This window comes from Amblyomma mixtum, chromosome 3 (assembly GCF_055824585.1).
Source record: "Amblyomma mixtum isolate Tamu chromosome 3, ASM5582458v1, whole genome shotgun sequence".
In the NCBI taxonomy this organism is placed as follows: domain Eukaryota; kingdom Metazoa; phylum Arthropoda; class Arachnida; order Ixodida; family Ixodidae; genus Amblyomma; species Amblyomma mixtum.
Window position 1 is genome coordinate 266,527,596 of NC_143014.1, and position 21,158 is coordinate 266,548,753.

The window sequence follows — 21,158 nt, forward strand, 5'->3', positions numbered from 1 at the left end:
AGATCCATCGTAACGCTGTCAAAACGCCAGTGCAAACGTAAGCGAAGCGACTGTAACGATGGCCGCAATAGCCGATAGATGCCTTCAACGTGCGGCCTGCGGTAGCTTTCGTTTCGGCTGCTGCTAGGGAGCGCTGGCCGCTAGAAATCACGGAGTCTGCGTTACGTCATGTTTCACGTCACTTAGTCCTGTGTCGTCATAGGAGAATCCCAAGTTTGAATGAGAGCGGTGGGAAAAACTTTTTCAACTTCGAATCCAAATTTCTTAGAAATAAATGCATCTTTCGCTGCCGGCCAAGTGGCAACAAAGCCATGACAAGCTGAACTATCGGATTTTGCTATAAAAAATATTAATAGTGCTCTCCTCACTGTCCCTTTAAGAAGTTGCCGCAATGGAAATTTTCATCTTTGAATGGTTCTTACCAGATGGTCAAATCCTATGTGCCTGTGGCTTGCCATACTGCGTTTGTCTTATTAGATGCGTGCATTGAAATGCCTTTGTGTGCCGTGCAGTTTCTGGAGCTTCTGGTGAAGAGTTACAAGGAACGGCTCAAGGAGTGCAAGTTTGAAGATGCGAGGATCATCGTAAGTTGTGGATTTACCTCCCTTCCCTATTGAAAGCCATACTGAAAACAATGCGCTTTCATTGTTCTAGGTACGAGTTTTTGCCGACCTTGTTAACTGCCATGTCATTTCGGTTGGCTCAGTCGTCAGTCTCTTTGAGAGCATGCTGGAGGTCATCCTGGAGAAAAACACACCTCAGGTAAGCCACTCAAACACTGCTTGGCACATCACGACATGCATTGCATTTGGGATGCTCAAGTTGCTCGCCATGGTTGTAGCCACAGGTGAACATTAATTCATTCCTGTGTACCATTTTGTCAGTCATCATTCTCATTTATTGACTCATTGCCACTTTCTTTTTGGAAAACTGCAGGTTCGCTCAGATTGGTATGTGTATGCTGTGCTGACTGCTTTGCCATGGGTAAGTGTTCTTACAGATTTGTCTGCATGTCATTTGGCTGAGTACAAACAGTAAACTTTGGCTTGTGTGAATATTTTGGTTACGGAAGATTTTTCAAAATTGATTTCAACTAAGTTTAGGGCAGTGCTCACTGCTATTGTATAGTATTGTTTGCTCTGTGTGATGCTGAACTGAGAGAATTATGCAGATTATCTGAATATTAACTGGTATTGGTCTTTTAAAGTAATTACTTAAGTTGTGAAAGTGTGTGCCTATGCCACATTTGGAACCTTCAGAAGTGCGAAATCGAGAAAAGGCTGAGTTTTTACGTGGCTAAGCATGCAGCCTGAATGTCAACAGATGCAATCTCTTATGATTGTGTGACCAACACAGTAATCATTTAAAGCTTTGCGTTGAGTCTACAAAGACATTTGTCCTTCTTTGTAGACTATGTGACTCATTTTATTTTTCTGAAACTTGATTTCTCTGTTCAAAGTTCAAAAATGCATCGTGTGAAAATGACGTATCAAAGGGTACAGTCAGACCTTGTTATAGTGAACAGGTAAAAATTGCAAAACAGTTTGGCATAGCTGAACTTCGAAGAATAAAATTTTATCAAAAAGATATGCAAGAGCAGCGCAATTTACTCAGTGAAAGGGATGGCAATTCACGGGACCCTTACTAAAGAAACGCGACAGCATTAAAGGCGTTACCCAGAAAATCTAGCGCTGGTGTTGTGGGCGAATAATCACAAGCGTGACGAGCAGACTGCCCACCGTAAGTTAATGATTGGTTGCTTGAGAAGAGCAACCTGGGCCACACATGGTCCACAGCATGGAGCACCTGCCATCGATGGGCAGTGACTCATCATTTACATGCTGCTTCACTGCACCAGGAGGGGCATGAGGACTCACAGGGATCTACGAATGCAAAGTAGAGAATGACCTCCTGCGTGTATGGCAGTTAACCCATTACGCTTTCGCGTCATACCCTTTAGGTGGGCGTAGAACTGCCCTCTTGGAACAGTGGACACCTCAATCGTGCTTTAAGAGTTAAGCTACGTGGCGGTAGCGACAGATGTGCGCTGCTGGCCGCCGCGGTGGCTCAGTGGTTATGGTGCTCGGCTGCTGACCCGAAAGACGCGGGTTCGATCCCGGTCGCGGCGGCCGAATTTCTTTGGAGGAGAAATTCTAGAGGCCCGTGTACTGTGCGATGTCAGTGCACGTTAAAGAACCCCAGGTGGTCGAAATTTCCGGAGCCCTCCACTATGGCGTCTCTCATAGCCTTAGTCGCTTTGGGACGTTTAACCCCATAAACCAAACCAAACCTTTAGGTGGAGCTTCAGTGTCTCCTTCAATTTTTAGTGCTGTTTTGAGAAGCTGTATAACGCCGAGCACCAGTTAGATTCTCTTCCCCGCGCAGCACCGCAAGCGCACAATGATGGCAGGCCACGCATCTGCTGGAGTGGCTGCCCAGCGTAACAGCCGGGCTGACGGAGAAACAGGACGTTGCACCAAAAGCTGTCACTGTTTTCACCACCTCTGTGTGACAGTCAATACAAGCGAAGGACAGTTACTGCAAGGCTATAGCTGTCCATGCCACTGCTTCCTAGGCATTGTCAATGGATGTGAGAGACGTGAACTTGTGCTGACCACCTGGCTATCAATTCTCCACGCTGCTATATCTTCTGTGGCGCTGTTGGCAAGTGCGAGATACGAACGCTAGTGTGAGATAAAAAAACGCAAACCTTGTGTTGCGCGGCAAAGTCTGCCATCTGCCATCCGAGCGGCCTCTGCTTGATGCTGGGGAATTAGATATATTTGCTTTGTGGCCAACCATGTGAGATATATAAAGTTAATAATTTGATATAAAAAATAATTTGTAATATCCCTATTCGTTATATCGAGGTTTGACTGTACATCGAATACTATTACCTGGGTGTCTGCAGGTGTTTCTTTTCTTGGGAGCTCCTCTCTCACAACCTCCGGGAGAACATGTCGGCCATGAATGCATTAAAAAGCATTCTACTATACTCATTTTAAGAATTGGAAGTGAAGCATTTTGCGCTTCAAAATAATCTTGAACTTGGTGTTCATTCTGTTCATCTTTCACTTGTTTTTTGCTACAGGTTGGACGGGAACTCTATGAGAAGAAGGACCAAGAACTGGACAGAATCATGCGTCACATTGATGACTATATCAGGTGTGTAGCTTGCTAAGTGTAAAATGTTAAGGAACTTTAGGCTGAAGGTTTATGCAGTCGGCACACTTCGTAGCATTTTAAGCATGAAATACCTGTAGCTCCCATTCTTGGCAAACTAAGGTGGAACATTGTTCAGGAACCGTGGTGAAGCTCAAGCCAAACATGAGTGCAAACGTGAAGCAGAACTTATCTCAAACATTGTGAAACATTACACAACTGACTAGTATCCAGCAGGAAAAAGCTTACCGTAATGTATCCTTGAGCTGGCTTTGAGCCAGGGGCAACACAGGCAGAGCAACCTTGTTCCCTGGTGCCTTAGACAACTCGGGCCATTTCCGCAGCCTCTTGAGCGACGTGTTCAGGAAAAGGGCGTGTTCAGCTGCCAAAGGACCTGGCCAATATCTGAGTACTCTATCACCACTCACTGTCCTGGAATGTGCTATGCCTTTTGTGCAATGCATTTCATGCTTGCTTAAACTCTGGAGGACGAGATAGACTACAGATTTTGCAGAAATACTGTACATTAATTAGTTCAGTACCATTGAAGGATTTCCCTATCTTTTTTTCATTTCCTTCTGCCAAGCAGTATTGCACTCCTTTAACCCATTAGGGACCAAGAAAAATCTAACAGAGTGATTTTCTTCATATTTAGCACATAATACTCTCATATAAAGAAAAAGAGATTGCTGAAATTTCGTCACGATTGCTTTATTCCTTCCAGAGGTTACACAGGTGTACTTTTTATAGTACACTGGGTCTTCCCCATAGCACATGTGGCTACTTCACTGCATTCCTATTGGTGGCGTGAATTTTGTTATTATGTCTGCGATTTTTACGCAGGGTGATACAACACTTCTTGCAGGCCCTCATGAATATTTTCTGGCTATACTGGCACCGCAGGTATCCTACTTTGCACGGAAACCTTGCTCCTTTTCAAAGAAGCATCAGATACGATTGAGCCAGAGTGTCTGCGAACCGCTGGTTACTGCATGTCAAGGTGTAGATAATGATGAGTAACGTTCTTACCAAAGCAAAAATAGTCAGCAGGCTCGTCTCTAGCAATTTGGCAGATTGTTAAGGCTTTCACAATTGCAAAGTTGAGCTTTGGTGTCAACAACTACTATCACTTTTTGTCCCTGATGCTGATATACTGGCAGTAGATGGCTTGATGCGAAAGGTCAACACCTGCCATACCACTGTTGTAAAAGGAAAGGAGTTTTGGCTTTAAAAAAATTGTTTTTCTTGTGCTATAGGCGACCACCACTCTACAAAACACGTAGGCTCACTGCTGTTATAGTTGCAAGCCATAGTTACTATACTGTTGATCGTAGACTTCAATAAAAGCATGTAACCTATACTACTGAAGCAAGAATCGATGTTTCATGGCTGCTTCTATTTCATCGCTTTCTTTGGCCCGAGTGGAAACTTCCCAAACCCGTTTTGGCAAACGGTTCCTCTAGCTCTAAATTCCTCCCAGTGGAGCGTTACAAGAATGTCTTGAGAGGTAAAAAAATTACAAAAAAAAAGATGAAATGGTCACTAAGCGTTGAAATCACCTCAGGTGACGACAGGACAACACGCGCTTCCAAACGTTTCATTTCTGAACTCAAGTACTTTCCGCAGACGGTGTGAATAGCATAACAGTAACTGTCTGCTCTGCAGAACCTTCAGTTCTTATAAGCAAACTTTATTACAACCAATTAAAATCATACCATCATCATACTCAAGACCGCTAGCGGCACGTACAGCAGCCTCCGAGGCCTTGCTGAGCAGACAAAGTGATTTTTTTCCGAAAATTTAAAAGGAACCATAAGATCTATGAACTGGAATAAATAGGCGCCGTTCTGCACACAGGAAGATCCAGTGTACTATAGAAAGTACAGCAGTATATAAATCATCAAAGAGCAAGAAACGCCAAAGATGCGGGACATTCAAAGCATCCGTTGTTTACTTTCGTCTTTCGTGCTGCTCTGTACTTGAAACTAGCGTAACATGTACATAAATGCGGCCGTGAGAAAATTATAAGCAAGCAACTACCAGTGCAGTTCGTGGGAAACAAAAATCCTGAAGTTTCACCACGGAAAGCTGACATACTGAGCAGAGGAAGTGCGCCAAATTAGTTAAGGGTGGTTGGCCAATCCCCTATTGACAAAAGTATGCCCTACTTGAAAAGAAAATTCCAGTCTTTGGTGGTGAAATTATAAAAAAATGAACTGTACTTTAAAAAGTACGCTGGGCGCTAATGGGTTAAATATAGCATTTTATGTATTTTTATGTTCAATGCAGTGTGATGCTGTTTGGCAAAAAGAAATGAAAAAAGACAAGTAAATGCTTCTGTAGTGCTGCACTAATTCGTGCTCATTATTTCTCTGGAGAAATTTGTTCACCACACTTTAAAAAGCATTTTCTGTCAGCTTATATATATGGAAGAAATACTAGATTCTACAGTAGGCGCTTGTTTCCTTGGCCCATATTTTAACATAGCATAACGAAAATCATACTTTTGTTCCTTTTTCAGCAGTTTGACGGGTTTTTTTGACGATTATTAAAAGGTTCTTTTGCATTGTTATTATTATTATTATTTTATTTTTTTTCTGAGGGAAAGAGACAGGTTACAGCTCGACCTTCGGACAATTCGGGCATATTTCTCTGGTCCATTGAAGTACAAATTAATGAGGCTTTACTACCCGTCATTGTATTTTAAGTTGCCAGTATGAGCGTCAAATCATGAATTTGATTTTGTCACTCTTTTTGCATGACCACATTGCAAGTAGCGCGCTGTTACTCTGTCTAATCAGTGTACATTCCTGCGCAAGTCTTGTGTACTTTTTTATTTCGTACTGAGTCAGTCTAGTTTTTTTGTATACTTTGGTTGCACAGACCATGGAATATTTAAAAAAAATTAAGGCCAACAACATTTGACTATGTATTTCTGAAGATATTTTTCATACCGAACAGATATTTTAATATTTGAAGGAATTTTTTTTCATATTCATATTTGAAAATTTCAATATCCTTACACCCCTATTTAAAATTCATATTAAAAAAAGAAGTGGGTGTCATTTCTGTGCTCTTCATGCTGCATTGTTTTAGTTGCACCTGACTAGTCAATGCAAGGGTTTGGAAGCTCTTACTTGTATCCTTGTTTTATTTAATGGCTTGCCTCACTTCATACCTGGTGTGCATGTGAATGCAGCAAGCGTCAGAAGAGGCATGCCCCAGCACTGCGTGTCTGGCAAGCTGAAGTTCCTCATGCCCAGGAAGAGGTGAGTTGTAGGCCCCACACTTCCCGCATGCCAGCGTTTTGTGTTTGGATCACCGCTGCTGGTTGCAGAGTCTGTGCCAAGGGCAGCAGCAGTCATTTACCAATGTCGTGTTCTGCGAAAATCCTGTAAGGTGGTGTGGGAATAACAAAGCTCAGTCTTGTGGCTGCTAAGGAAAACTGGGCATTATTCTTTTATTCTACTTGGTTGGAATGAAGAAGACTTTGATCGAAGCAACTTCGCCCGACCGCTTTCTGGCTACTTCAGCCTCACTGTTCTGGTGAGGCGGTGGTGCTGGGTTTTGAGTCCCAAATTGGTAGGATGAGTTTGTCTTTTAAAAAAGTGTATTTAACCCTTTGAGGGTCGAATTATTTTGAAGAAAACTTTCCCAGGTGGTCAAATTACTTTACTGCGGATCTTGAATCTACAAAATGTATATAATCGAGAATAAATAGTAAAAAAAAAAAATTAGGAACAGTACTTTGGTGACAGCATCACTCACAACTGGAAAATGTTCAATAGAATAGAATAGCAATGGTGATAAGCAAGCTAAGAGCAGCACCAATAAAGATAGAAATCAACTTTCGCCGCCTCTGCAAGAGAGTGCCCAAAAAGAGAAAACACGTTTCGCGTGACTCCGTTGCGATCCCGCGGCGGAATTGAAACCGCGTAGGCGCGTTGCCTCAGAGGGCGAGAATACCTCGCGAGCAATGGTGATAAGCAAGCTAAGAGCAGCGCCAGTAAAGATAGAAATCAACTTCGGCAGCCCCTGCAAGATAGTGCTGACAAAAAGAAAACTCAAATTTCGCGCGACTCCGTTGCGATCACGCGGCGAAACCAAAGCTACAAAAGGGGTGTTGCCGCAGTCTGTGCCGCAGCGCTAAAGCTAGACATAAGTTCTGCTTATCTTCGTAAGAAGGCAGCACAAAATTCAAACACTTCTTGTAAGTCCTAAGAGGTGGCAGCACCCCCCAGTGAGCACGCATTGTTCTTTTGGCGCAAAATTTCAAACGGAAGATCGAAACTGTACCCGTAAGGCAAAGACCTTGCGGGGCAGAAAACCGCCGCCGTACATATACGGCAAAAACCTTCAAAGGGTTAAGAAAGTTGCTTAGCTTTCCTGTAGCCCTCTAGCGATGCTCAAGTGAAGGTTTGGTCTTTACTTGCTTGACTTTTCTCTTTGGTCTTCCGTCATTTGGCCTGCATGTTTTGCAGATAATCTTAGTATGCTGGCATGGACAGTGTTACGTTGGTCATTCCATGTGGACAGCAGCTGCCGTAGTTGCCAACCGTGTGTGCTGATGGGATGTATTATTGACTAGTATGTGTAGAGGCAAGTAGTATAGGGGAGCGGCAGTGCAGCTAGTGCCCTCTTCTTTTTTTTCTCTCTCCTAGGTTTGGCACAGATCGACATCGGGGGGGTATTCTAAAGCACTGCAGCCAATTCAGCCTACCTGATGCTGTAGGAAAATTTGAACCCAGCCATTCTTTGTAGATAGCGTAGGGTTATGGCAGCTAACAGGTGACTATTTTATGAATATTCAAGGCTGCACTTCTACAGCAGTAGCGTCTACAGTGGAGGGGCTAGTGGTTTGAGTGCATTTCAGCCCCCCTCCCCAGGGAAGTTCAAGGTTCAAGGTTCGTGTATTACATGTTTACGGTACAAGAAGAATAAAAAACACTGGAAAACAGAAGGAAGTCCCAAAGTCAGAGACTGTGGACGGGACCTCCTGTAAGAACAATTGTAAGAATAAATATTGGGCAGCAGATGCAAAAATTACAAAGATGTTGGCATCAGTAAAGAGAAGAAAGTGAGATACAGGAAATAATGCAAAAACTTATTTGAATTAAATATGATTACACACCTAAAAGCATACAGAACACAAAACAAAAATCATAGAGTGATATAAATTACAAAACTAGTACCATTTACCATGAGAAATACTATTAGAGGGATTGTAAAAACTGACGAAGAGCGGATCTAAAGGCACAGATATTTTATGAGTGCTTAATGGTAATAGGTAATGAGTTCCATAAAGTGGTAGTGGAGAAACAAACTGTTTGTTTAGCATAATTAGTGTTAGATTTAGGGAGTAAGAAGTTATTGTGATCAGCAAAGCGTGTGTCGTTGCGACGCGGAATTTCTTCACCGGTAGTTAGCGAAAAAGGAAGTAGCTTTTTAACAGATTTGTACATAATGGTGCATAATTTTTATTCGATTATTTTGCGCACAGACAAAATATTGTGGGATAGGAGCAGACGAGGCGCATTTACAGAGTAGTGACTGTATGTTAAAATACGAATGGCTTGGTTTTGAATAGTTTGCAGAGATGATAAAAGCGAATGATATGTGTTTCCCCAAGATGAAATGCAATACTGAATATGGGAGTGGATGAATTAGTACTCTAATACCATATGCCATTTTTCGTGAAATGGATGTAATGTGGGTCTGAAATTTAAGATGTTTGTCAAGTACTACACCTAGAAAGGATGCGTGATCAGCTGAAAAGATCGAGATCGAGAAGTGTAGGGTTTTTCAGGGGATAAAAGCTTTCCCTTGGCCTTCTGCTAGCTAAAATGCTTGGAAAAATGGGCTACTGACTCCCATGTCTGCGCTGCCCTTGCACCATTAAATTCAATTCATCAATATCAGTACTCGCGGTAACACGCATTTTGGACTGTTAGTACCAAATTCAACATATTGTATTATCTGGTTTGCAATTGCTGTTAATTTCCTTCTCTTTGTTCAGGAGGTCTTTGGGACTTCGACTTGTAAGGAAATTCTGATTCTAATAGGCTTTGTTGAAGCAAATGCCCCTGTGCCATGCATGGGTGCCGTATTGGTCTGATCGTTCTCTCTCTGTGTGCATTGCAGGGTCTGGACTGCCTCTGGGCGCAGGTGTCGAAGCTGCGTTCGGAGAAGTGGGTGGAGCGCCACCTGGTGCGGCCCTACCTGGCCTTTTACGGGGTCCTGTGCGAGGCCCTGCAGCACAACCTGCCCACTCTGAGCCCACCACCCCACCAGCCACATTTCTCCTACCCGTTCCCGACCGTCGTGTTCCGCCTCTTCGACTACACAGACTGTCCCGAGGTCGGTTATTAGTGGAGGCTGTGTCCCAACTTTTGGTTTGGTTTATGGGGTTTAACGTCCCAAAGCAACTCAGGCTATGAGAGACGCCGTAGTGGAGGGCTCCGGAAATTTCGACCACCTGGGGTTCTTTAACGTGCACTGACATCGCACAGTACACGGGCCTCTAGAATTTCGCCTTCATCGAAACCCAACTTTTGAACCGCGTATACTAGGCCACTGCCTATAGCCACTGGCACTGAGCCAGGATTATGAGCTGAAGGTTACCATAATACTGCTTAATGATATCGCCTTCCAAAAGCTGAGAATACTGACTCTTAATTTATTTAGAAGTAAAATTTGTGCGCACTTGCACGAATAGCTTTGCATGTGATTAATGTTGTGGAGCAAACATTCAGACACCTGGTTTTTTGGACATGGTTGATTATTCTTACTTTTTTTGCGGCACCATGGCATGCCCCTTAAAGCCAATGTATAAGAGCAACTGAAATTTCGAACGCATTACAACCGACAATTAAATATTTCAGACCTCACTTCTGCACTGAAATATGTACAGTAGAACCATGTTACTTCAAATTCTAAGGGGATTCGAAAAATTGGAGGGGACGCTTAGCTCCCCCTTAAGGATATGATGCAATAGAAAATGGGTTAATGTCCGTATATGGAGAATTGGTTATTTTCCACTTAATTAGAGTTCATTGATCCCTGGGGGTCCTCATACCGCTCCTGGTGCAATGCGTCACTGCCCTCGATATCAGATGCTGCCAATGATGAGACTTGTGCGATCCAGGTTGCTCTTGCCAGCAACCTTTTGTGGCCAGTCATTAATTTAACTGCCACCTGCCATGATGTGCAGTTTGCTCACAATCCAGTGAACAGGTTGCGATGACGCCACAAGGTCACGTGACCTAGATGGCCCACCTACCTCCTGGGTTGCTTCTCCGGGGATATTTCATGAATTTTTCACTCATGGTCAATGGCGACGCCGGATTTTCTGCGACATGAGCTCCTTAATGTTATCGCGTTAAAACTTGGTCTAATGGATCAGAATTCAGGCTAAAAGTGTCTTAAATGGCACAGCTGATATTCTCTGCAGTGTGACACGTTGTGGACTCGTTGTTGAGAGCTTGTACTGGTTGCGGACATCATCCGCTGCACAAACTTGAATAGTGATCATAGTTCACATAGCTCACCTTTTCCGAGTCCTTTTGCCCCGAATTAGTGAAGAAGCAGCAGCGAAGTGCTTGGGAGGCATACAGCTTCTGGAGACTGCAAGCAGAAGAAAACGGCACTGCTCTTCAAAACTAGGAGCTCATGCCCATGACCAAATTCACCGCAGCCCTGACTTTTCTGTCGCAAACCATCAGAACTGGCGTTTTGATTGCAGGCAAAAATGCCTCTCAGTACAAACAAGCCACTGTAGCGTGGATACATGAAACATATTACTAGTTCCAAAGTTGATTCTTGGCTCCACTATCCATAGTCGGTTACAACTTGTGAATGCAGCAGAGGCTTCGCCTCCACGGACTTTCTACTGCCTTTCCGGCTCTCTGACAGATGGAAGCGTCTCTTGAACAACTGCTAGGCAGAAAAAGTTCCATGCCTGGAAGGTGCTCATAATGACAAGTAGGAAGTTGCAGAATTTACAGAATGCTTTCATGAGCGAATGTCGTTGGTAACGGAAACACAAAAAGTTTCGTTCCATAAAAGCTTGGTGTGGAACAGCTGAGCGATCAACTCCTGGCAAAAATCGAACGCGCGCTGTTTGCACCATCTGCTGAAATAAAATTAGTTATCTTCAGTGGAATTAGAGCTGTTATTTCAACCACTATATCAGAAGTAACAAGACATTGCCAAGTACGCGACATGCTTTAGAGAACTTGACACTTCCGTGTCACTGTGTGCAGTGTCATCTGTGTGAACGTGGGTTATTGGTGACATCGACACGCAATGCATGCTTACACATGTGGCTAATGTAGACTGGCCATGTGTACCCCCACCTGACATCTATAAAAAAATGGCATGAAATAATAAGCATGGCTGCCCAGTTGTCACTGGCCGGTGAGGCCTCGGTGCACGGTGAGACTAGCTGGTGCAGTGTAACACGACGCTAAGCAAACAGTCAAGGTGACGGCACACTGGGAAGCGTGAGCAGCCATTCTGAAAGAAGTTCACTGGGGTGCGACGTCACCTCGTGGGGTTGTTGTGATTAGCTGGCAAATGTATGCCACTTAGAGGCGCATTGGAAAGCCGAGCTTCTTCTGCATTTTCAAGTTGTAACCGACTATAGGGAAAACCAACGCCAGCGAAATGCTTGCTTTGGCCGTTTTTTGATTTTTTGTTACCTTTATTGCAGTCTTCTCCTTTTCGTTTCGGGTCCTTCGTACGGCAGGCACAGCGAAATTCTGTAGCGGTGGATTTTCTTTCGTGTCTGAAATTTGTCCCAACTCGTGCGTTCGTCCGTAACTTCCAACAGCAGTACAAACATCTAAAGCTGTGTTTATGAAAGCGATCACTGCCCCTCGTCTGTGCACATGACATGCTGTGAGGTTTTTAGTGATGTGACGCTTCAGACTGTGCTTATAACTACTGACTCCTTCCCCCATTATACTGGTTATATCAGAAGTTGGAACAACTGTCCAGAACCAACATATGGACTATGAGGTGTGCCGTAGTTCCTTGCATTTTGTTTTTGCTCATATCATTCATTTTGTTTCCTTTTCATTGTTTTCGTTTGAGTGTGTGCTGTGTTTGCTTTATGATGAGTTGCGTCATATTTTCTTGTTTCCTATGACCCTTGCTTCACTTGTTTTCTTGTGGCCTACAACTGCATTAGACTGTGAAAGCGTGCAGTATCTATAAAATAGTCAGATGAAAGGCTTATTAGGACATGTATACTTGGGAGCCAACAAAATTTTGAAACCGAGGAAAGCACAGCAGAAAATAACTCTGCTCACTTATTGTGGTTTTTCAGGGCCCTGTATTACCTGGTTCCCACTCCATTGAGCGCTTCTTGGCTGAAGAACAGCTGCGCCAAATTCGTGACCGCAACTATGCTGACCGCAAAGTTTGGTAAGCCGACCGTCTTTTTGTTTCCTGCTTTCTAAATGATAGTTATTGTGCTGAGAATATCTGCACCAAAAACTACTTCTCGTTACTGGTAAATTAATAGCATCCATTACTGGTAAATTAACAGCATCCACGTGCTCTAGCACAAGCGCAATTTCGGGGTTGTTCTGATAAGCTGAACTGATTTATACCAGGCTCTTGCATGTTCGTTTTTGTTTGCTGTAATAAATTCACACAGGTGTTTAGAAAATTTTCTGCTGCTGAAAGTAGTTTTATAAGGAAGACGTTGCCGTCTAACATCAGGTGCCTAAGTCCTTGCAACTCCTTCAGAAATAGATGTAAATTTTCAAAATTATTCACAATTGCTCGCAATTTACACCAGAGATATAAGAGAAGTGAATATAAGGTAGAGTGTTGCCTCATAAAATGGGCCAGGTTTGCTTGCACTCAGTTTTGAGTATCAATTTAGAGATTCCAAAGCCAAAGATGCTGACATCTGATTTCAAGGGGCAAAAATGCTTACTTTCATAGTGATTTTGTTGCACATTCTAGATACCTTAAATGTTCACAGTGTACTCTATGGCAAGACCAATATGGCCTGCAACACCTACAATGATTAGGGCACTGAGCTACCGAGCTGGAGGTCCCGAGTTCAATCCCGGCCGCAGCTGACGCGTTTTGATGGAGGTGAAACACAAAAGGTGCCCAAGTGCTGTGCGTGCAATGTAAACGCATATCAAAGATCCCCAGGTGCTCTAAATTAAGCCGGAGCCCTCCATTACGGTATATCTAATAGCTTGTGTATCTCTTCGTCTTCTTAAACCCAACAATTTACAATTTACAACACCTTGGTCTTGAAGCTTATGAATGCGCTTTGATGCACAACACATAACATGCAGACACACTCCAAGGAGGAGCCATAGTCTGAATGGGTAACGTTTCAGCACTGCTGAGGTTGCATTGCTTCAGGAACTGTGCTTAGGCAATGTATTGTCTACTGTAGGACATGTGTGTGATAGTACAAGTTTTCACTTGCTAGCAGAGTCTTGCTAATACCGTATCAACGCGTGTAAGGGTCGCACTTTTTTTTCCTTATTCGAGGGCCAATTTTCGGGGTGCAGCTTATGCACGCGATATTTGAAAAAAAAAATTCTTATGTAAAAACACAGCGATCAGGGAATAAATGGCATTTATTCTACGTCCACTTGTCACTCGCGGTCTTCTGACTCCGAGCTGGTGCTGTGCTCTGGTGCACGCTCATCCCACAAGAAGTCGTGCAACATGTCCGCTGTCGACGTGCAGCCATTGTTCCGCACTTCTATCACATAGCAGAGCAGCTCTTCCAGCACAAGCACATCAAGTCATTAGTTCATCGGCTATGAAATCTAATGCTGCTGCGACTTGAGAAAGGGGGCTTTTCAAGTGCGCACTGAAATGCTATTGAGCTTTGCCACCATAAAAGTGTATAGCTGCCACCGCTAGAAATTAAACATGCACGCATAATCCAGGCAATTAGTTATTGAGGAAAGAAAATGGCATAGTAATTGTCTCACATCTAAGTGGACACCCGAACCCACCATAAGGGTGGTGATGAAGGTGGGAGTGAAAGAAGAGAGAAAGAGGTGCCGTGGTGAAGGGCTTGGGAATAATTTCGACCACCCCGGTATCTTTAACATGCACTGAAATTGAACAGTACACGGGCGCCTTTAGCGTTTCACCTGCATCGAAACGCAGCCGGGTTCGAACCCAGGAGCTCCGACTCAGTGCAGTAGGTTTGCGGCATCTGGAAAGCCTGCCCGTTTGTACCTTTATTTGAACCTATTTTATTTCTTGGCTTCTCTTTGGCCTTTGTTTTTTCTGTCCTTTCCTACCACAAGCAGTTTGTGTCAAGTTTTGCCATTCACCACTCTCTCTCCCACCCCTTTTGTTAGCGCTGCGCAGCTGCTGAGCTTCCAAGGCAAGCTTAAGGTGCCCCTGGAGTACATGATCGTTGAGGTGAGTGAGCCTTGGCAGAGAAGCTCTCGAGTCTGGCTGCTTTGGTGGGAGGAACATCGGTACAATCTGTGGCCGAAAGTTGAAGAGTGCTTGCTAGGCTGTGCGGTGTCATATGAAGGCGTGTGGCTTAGCACTGCACAGTAATGGCTCTTCTCAGCATTTGGCAGCACAGGTCACTCCTTGGTTTTAGACATGTGTTCGTATTTTGAGTAGTACTGCCCTTTTGTGTTCCCCTGTGGCACCACCATGTGGGGGCCACAAGAAACAAAACTGGCGACAGTGTAGTGGACAGCTGTGAGGATGCGCCACATGTGGGAGCGGTTATTGGTGTGTAGGTAGAAAGAACAAGAATATTGTCAAGTGTAGCTGTTATTATGAGACGCTTTGCTAAAGCTGCAGAGCACGCTCTATGACAATTCTCAGATATTGGTGGTGCACTCAGTGAATCAGTCGCGACTAGGTTTATATACAGTGAAATTTCAATGATATGAATCTCACAGGGTCCCAACAAATACCGTATAATCTCGTGTAAGAGCCACCTCCGTGTATGAGCCACACACCATGTTTTGAACTAGATAAGTAAGAAAAGTATGGTTATAAGTTGTTTTTTTTATTTGTGTAGGGGCCACACCTTCAAAAGTCACGCCTGAATTAAAAAATGTGTGGCCCTTACATGAGTTTGTACAGTATTCGTATCATCCAAAACAAGCAAAATCCGCATGTAGAAGCTCAGGAACTGCATTCTCAGAGACCTGCTTGCAGCTGACGAGATTTATTTGTGACCACACACACCACAGATTTCGTTAGAAAAAATCTTACTGGTTCCCCGCAGCTTCCACTCTTTCCATTATACCTCTAATTCTTGTTCACTTTAGTCTGTGGTCTCCGGGGTGCAGACTACTTGTGGCGTGCTCTGTGTGCAGCAGTGTTGCAAAATTTAAAAATGAAGGATTTCTCACAGTCAAAAATTGATGCCATTTCAGAACTTTCCTTATTCTTGGGAAAAGCCTAAGGTTTGCAAAGGCATTTCTTTAAATGTATTTTTGCTTCGAATGCCAAGTGACATTTTTGATACCTTACATGGTTTGGAAGTTTTTCCTTGGTACCGTGTTGATTATATTTAACCAGAAATATTTTTAACATGTTCTTTGTTTTCTTTCTTTCATGCACCACAGCCTATGTAAAAAATTTTGCCTCTGCACCTTGGAGCTTTTTGAGCAAAAAATTTCAAATTTCCAATTTTTTTTATGCTTTTATGTGAGGTATATTCCGTGTTATCACCGAATCTGACATAAAATGTTTTCCGACAGCCTCTACAATCCTCTGGCCTTCTGTAATAACCAATAAAAGTATTTAGCTATTCAAAAAAACTTATATGAAAAATTAAGCAGACGAGGAAAGGGGAATGAGGGGCTCGTTATAAATATGAGAGAAGCCAACAGCCACAGAAACCAAGGGGCACAGGGGATTTTTAAATAATTAATTAATTTTTTTGTGGTGTTGATCAATTTATATTCTGAATATGTTATCGCTTAAAGCTAATTGATTAGAAAAGCAGAAGAAAAAACAACCACATGCCGCCAGTGAGATCCGAACCCACGACCTCCGAATTGCGCGTCCGGTGCTCTACCGCTGAGCTACGGCGACGGCTGTCAAACCTTCTGCTTTCGGGGGTATTTATGTTTTACAAATAACTTAACCTTGGGAGTGTTCACCAGCACCAACCACGTTCTTAAGCGGCGGACTTAGCACGTCCTGAGTTACCGCTGATGTGACGTAGAACGTCATCGAACGGCGAGGGTGGAAGCTGTGTGAGAACCCTCTTACGCTTCCTAAGGCATCAAGGCTGCCAGAACCGAGGCCCTCGTTAAGCAATTAAGCAGACGAGGAAAGGGGAATGAGGGGCTCGTTATAAATATGAGAGAAGCCAACAGCCACAGAAACCAAGGGGCACAGGGGATTTCTAATTAATTTATTTTTTTTTTGTGGTGTTGATCAATTTATATTCTGAATATGTTATCGCTTAAAGCTAATTGATTAGAAAGGCAGAAGAAAAAACAACCACATGCCGCCGGTGGGATCCGAACCCACGACCTCCGAATTACACGTCCGGTGCTCTGTTGTTGTTCAGTGCACCCTCTACCAGTTAAATCGAAAAATAAAAGCGCCATCAAGATGCGAAAATATATTTTTAAAATATTAAGCCGGCAAGTGCAATCTGTAAGTGTGGGGAAACCTGCGACATTTATTCCAGTGAAATCCATCATGGTTGAGGAAATGCTGAATCACTTGGCGCGGAATGACCCGCCTTATAAAAACTCATCTTTTGCTTGGAGTTCTTTGTAAGTGAATCAGAGAATGTCCTCTCTCTTGTCGCCGCGTCACAGGTGATCTTCGGTGAGCTACTATGGCTTCCCACCTCCAGGCACTTGGAGATTTGCTACGGCTCGCTTCTGCTGGAGTTGTGCAAGCTACAACCGAGCACAATGCCCCAAGTGGTATCCTTTTGAAAGAAAGCAGGAAGTGCCTGCAGCTTCTGCCGGTGTGACATCCACTGAGAGGGTGACTGTAAACAAATATCATTTCAAAGTGGATGCCTGTACAGCATCATGAGATGCCTCAGGAAAGATTAGCTTGCTTCAATGGATCTACGTGCTGGTGAATTGGTATGAGTTAGATTGAGTAAAGCACAGATTATTAGCTTGCGTTTCATCCAGCCTTCACTTCTTGTACGAGATGGTGTCAGAAAGTTTTGGAGACTAGCTCTGTCTACAAGGAAGGGCTTTATTTATCTGCGTTTACCCCCCTCGCACAGCAGTACAATGCTCCCAGTGTTTCTGCCACTGTTGGAATGTGCACTCGAAGTCTTCTTTTTGAAGTCCTGGGTCAGAAGTCGGGGGACAAGCTTGGCAGCAACACGGTGCTTGTTCAAATCACGCGTGAAGATTGCCAGGACTGTTCGGTATGACACCTCGTAGATGGCAGCAGTGTTGTGGATTTTTGTCCGGCAATCCTTATGCACAAGTTGCTGAATGGTTTCGACTTTTCCACGGATTGAACATGAAGGTCTTCCTGACCTCTTGTCGTCTTCCAGCGATGTTCTGCCGTACTTGAACCACGCGTGCCACTCAAAATACCTTGCATGACCCATTGTAGTGTTGCCGTAAACTTGCCGAATCATGCCAGACTTCTGTGTGGGAGATTTGCCCACTCTCATACAGAATTTCATGTTCGCTCTTTGTTCTAACATGCTCTTCATAATGAAATTGTAGACGTGATAATACACGTGGTCAGGATAGCAACGGTTGCACAGTTTTTGGTATAGATTGGACATCTCTTTGGCACACTGGCTTATGAAGGTGGGTGCTTTCTGTGGCTGTGTATGCAGCCCTGTGCTGCCCTCTGTTAGCGTGTTACAAAACTTGTCTCAAAACTTTTTTATACCACCTCTTAGTGTGGGCATCTGCTTCATCTGCCACATAATAATTTGTGGCTAAAGCCGCTGTGCTTATTTGGTTGGTTTAGTTTGGTTTATTGGGGTTTAACGTCCCAAAGCGACTGAGGCTATGAGGGACGCCGTAGTGAAGGCCTCCGGAAATTTCGACCACCTGGGGTTCTTTAACATGCACTGACATTGCACAGTACACGGGTCTCAAGAATTTCGGCTTCATCGAAATTCAGCCGCCGCGGCCGGGATCGAACCCGCGTCTTTCGGGCCAGCAGCCGAGCGCCGTAACCAGTGAGCCACCGCGGCGGGGAACAGTCATTGGCTTTGCATTGCATGGCTGGTCGCCCACCTTTAACAGCCTCCTCTTTCTCAAGCTGTTTCGTTCATTTCCGAGAAGGACGATGGTTTTGTGTGCAGTGTGTGTGCTCTGTGTCTTGTCCATTGTGAGATTTTATTTGCACTTAATGCTGTTGGCATTCAGCTTGCACAGGCTGTCGAGCTTCTTTATGAGCAGTTGGACACAATGAATACTGACTGCTTAGATAGGTGAGCCAGTTTTTGATGCTTCCCTTACTTCCCAGGCATGTTGTAAGAGGCCTCTCTTTCACCGTGGACAAGCCTTTGTTCCATAGCACATAGTGTTCAGAACCCAAGCAAATATAGAATGAGGGCAGTGCCTGCTATGAAGGGTTGTTGATGTTTACGGGTTCGTGGCTGATGCTGGGCAAATGAAGAAATAGTTTGGACATTGCGAAGTTTGCTACCAAATGTTTGCTGACTCTTGAACATGTTGAAAAGTAACAGGCGAAGTGGCTTTGTGAGCATGCTTTGCATTGTACTGTGCCTCATGTGTAGCCCAAATTTATATGTTCTTTTTCATTCTTGGGGTAATGTAGGCTCCTTTTAGGAATGTTTGTGCTGTCTGCTACCATCCTTTGCATTTTTAACTGGGCAGGCTGAGCTGGCAGTCAACTTTTAACAGTGTTGGCCCTGATATGGGAATCTAATGTACTAAAAATGCCTGAGGAAACCTCATAGCTTTTTAGCAAAGCAGGTGATGCTCAGGGGAGAAGAACTGTGCACATCAGGGGAACATACGTTGGAGAGGGTTAGAAAAAGAAAGATAACAGTGCCCTGCCCGCATCGCCTATTGTCATGATGGGCTCGTCAGGAGCACATCAAGGATCATCCTCTTCTGGATTCTATTGTGCACAAGGCAGGGGTAGCTCTGAAATCAACTCAGCTGGAAGTGCACATGTGCATGCACACAGTACAGCATGGTGTTTACACCAGTCAGTTAGTACGTGATAGAGTTTGGCTTCTGTAAGTTGCTTTTTTTAGGCAGGCAAGCAAGGATTTGTTCATTCTCGTTGCCTCCTGCAGGTTCTGCAGCTGGTTTGCCTATCATCTGAGCAACTTCCAGTTTCGGTGGACATGGGACGACTGGGCTGACGCCGTCTCTCTGGATCTTCTTCACCCCAAAGCTGTGTTCTTGAGACAGGCACTGCATCGTTGCCTCAGGCAAGGAGTTTGGAACCTCTTAGCACCTGCTGAATTTGAAGTGGTATAGAGATAAGATGACATCAGCTTCAAACAAAGGGGTAGCTCTAATGTACAGTATTGTATGCTCATTTCTTGATGCAAGCTTAGGTAGGAATGTGCACCAGCTTTGACTTTTCTTCGTTGAGTATTGATGAGGGTGGCGAAGTGAAAGGTTCTTGCAATAGACTCTTGTTAATTAAGACCTGCTTTATTTGAACTGACAGTTTTGTCTTGTCAGTATCAGGGGTATTGAAAATGCTCCTCCTAATTTTAACAGACAAGAGAAGGAAAAAGAGGGGCTCTTTTTGACATTACATGACGGAAGCCAACAGTCAGCGAAGCCAAGGAGCGAAGGGGCTGTTTTTTGTTTGTGCATAATTTGTGTTGTTCATCATTTGTGATGTTAATTTTAACTGCACATAATCGTGATAGAAGGACCGAGATAGGAGTGTGACTGTTGCAGGCCTCTCCTACATTCATTGTTCTGTAGTTGGTCTTGAAAACAGATTTTGATTTAAATTTTTTTGGCTTGCCTACAAGCTGGCAAATCCTAGTGGAACTAGTGTTGACGGGCACTGCTTTATTGTGTGTCTAAAATTCCTGAAATTTTTTTCCATCCGACACCAGGTTGTCCTATCACCAGCGTGTGGTGGAACTTGTGCCACCTTCGTTTGCCCCCTTCCTGCCCGCAAAGCCAGTTCCCGACTACCCCTACGACAAGGAAGGAGCAGGTGATTATCAACCTCAGAATGCTGCAACACAACTCCGCCTCTTGACTGGCGTGAGCACATTAGTGCATATAAACATCAACCTCATGCCAGGTATCATTATATTTGGCTTAATAGTTGTCGCCAAGCTGATTTTTTATAGCTGCTAAAGGTGGGGATAGCTGTTTCTACTTAATAAACTGCCAACCTGCTTGCTGTAATATTTTATTTTATGCCGATTTTTATCTATTGTCACGTTGACTAGTTGCACTTCCAAATGAAAATCAGTTTATATGAAAGCTGTAAGCTGTCAGAACCTTCAATGAAAAAAGCCCTTAGAAGAGATTGACCAAGGATCAGCACCTGCTTTTTCCAAATTTCCAAACAGAAAATTCTTAGTGCCGTAGAAGAATGAGGGGCAGACCACACATTGCTAGAGAGGCAGCACTTAGTGTTCTAAAGCAAAAGCACAGCTTACTTGGCTGTAGCTGAAATCAAACCAGATAGCCTGTGGCATGCCCATTGTGCCATGGCTGTGTCGTGAATGCAAGTAGAAAGCTGTTGCATTGTTGCACCATCCTATTAGAGGAGGTACTGTTCCTTTTTTTTTCTAGAGAGCCAATAAAAGTAGCATAAAATTGGTTAATTAGAAAATGAACCTGAAATTAACTAATAATAAACAGTGCAATGCTTCACTTGCGTGTGCTATCTTGCAGCACATGCTTGAGAACCGGTTCATCTCGCACTCACTTTCAGAAAGGTGGCTGCCTGCTTTGCAGATCTGGCAAGATGCTGCCCGCTGTATGTTTAGCATTGCAAACTGTGTTGTTGGCAGTGTTACCAGTAAAAGGGCGCTGCATTTAGCGCGGATGGAAGGCAGC

At 43.9% G+C, this 21,158-nt stretch overlaps 1 protein-coding gene and 1 non-coding gene across 2 annotated transcripts in view; one reads left to right on the forward strand and one right to left on the reverse strand.

Moving 5' to 3' along the window:
• LOC149354651 (nuclear cap-binding protein subunit 1-like) overlaps window positions 1-21,158 on the forward strand; it is a 44,951-nt gene that overhangs the window by 6,821 nt on the left and 16,972 nt on the right. The window contains exons 5-16 of the mRNA XM_089583449.1: window positions 513-584; window positions 655-762; window positions 937-984; window positions 3,092-3,165; window positions 6,362-6,431; window positions 9,304-9,519; window positions 12,491-12,588; window positions 14,517-14,580; window positions 16,968-17,078; window positions 18,510-18,574; window positions 19,412-19,549; window positions 20,198-20,301. Coding sequence (XP_089439575.1) covers window positions 513-584; window positions 655-762; window positions 937-984; window positions 3,092-3,165; window positions 6,362-6,431; window positions 9,304-9,519; window positions 12,491-12,588; window positions 14,517-14,580; window positions 16,968-17,078; window positions 18,510-18,574; window positions 19,412-19,549; window positions 20,198-20,301 — 1,168 coding nt within the window. The remainder of the gene's footprint in view (window positions 1-512; window positions 585-654; window positions 763-936; window positions 985-3,091; window positions 3,166-6,361; window positions 6,432-9,303; window positions 9,520-12,490; window positions 12,589-14,516; window positions 14,581-16,967; window positions 17,079-18,509; window positions 18,575-19,411; window positions 19,550-20,197; window positions 20,302-21,158) is intronic.
• On the reverse strand, window positions 16,156-16,227 carry TRNAA-CGC (transfer RNA alanine (anticodon CGC)). Its single transcript has one exon. It is a non-coding gene; the product is annotated as a tRNA-Ala (tRNA).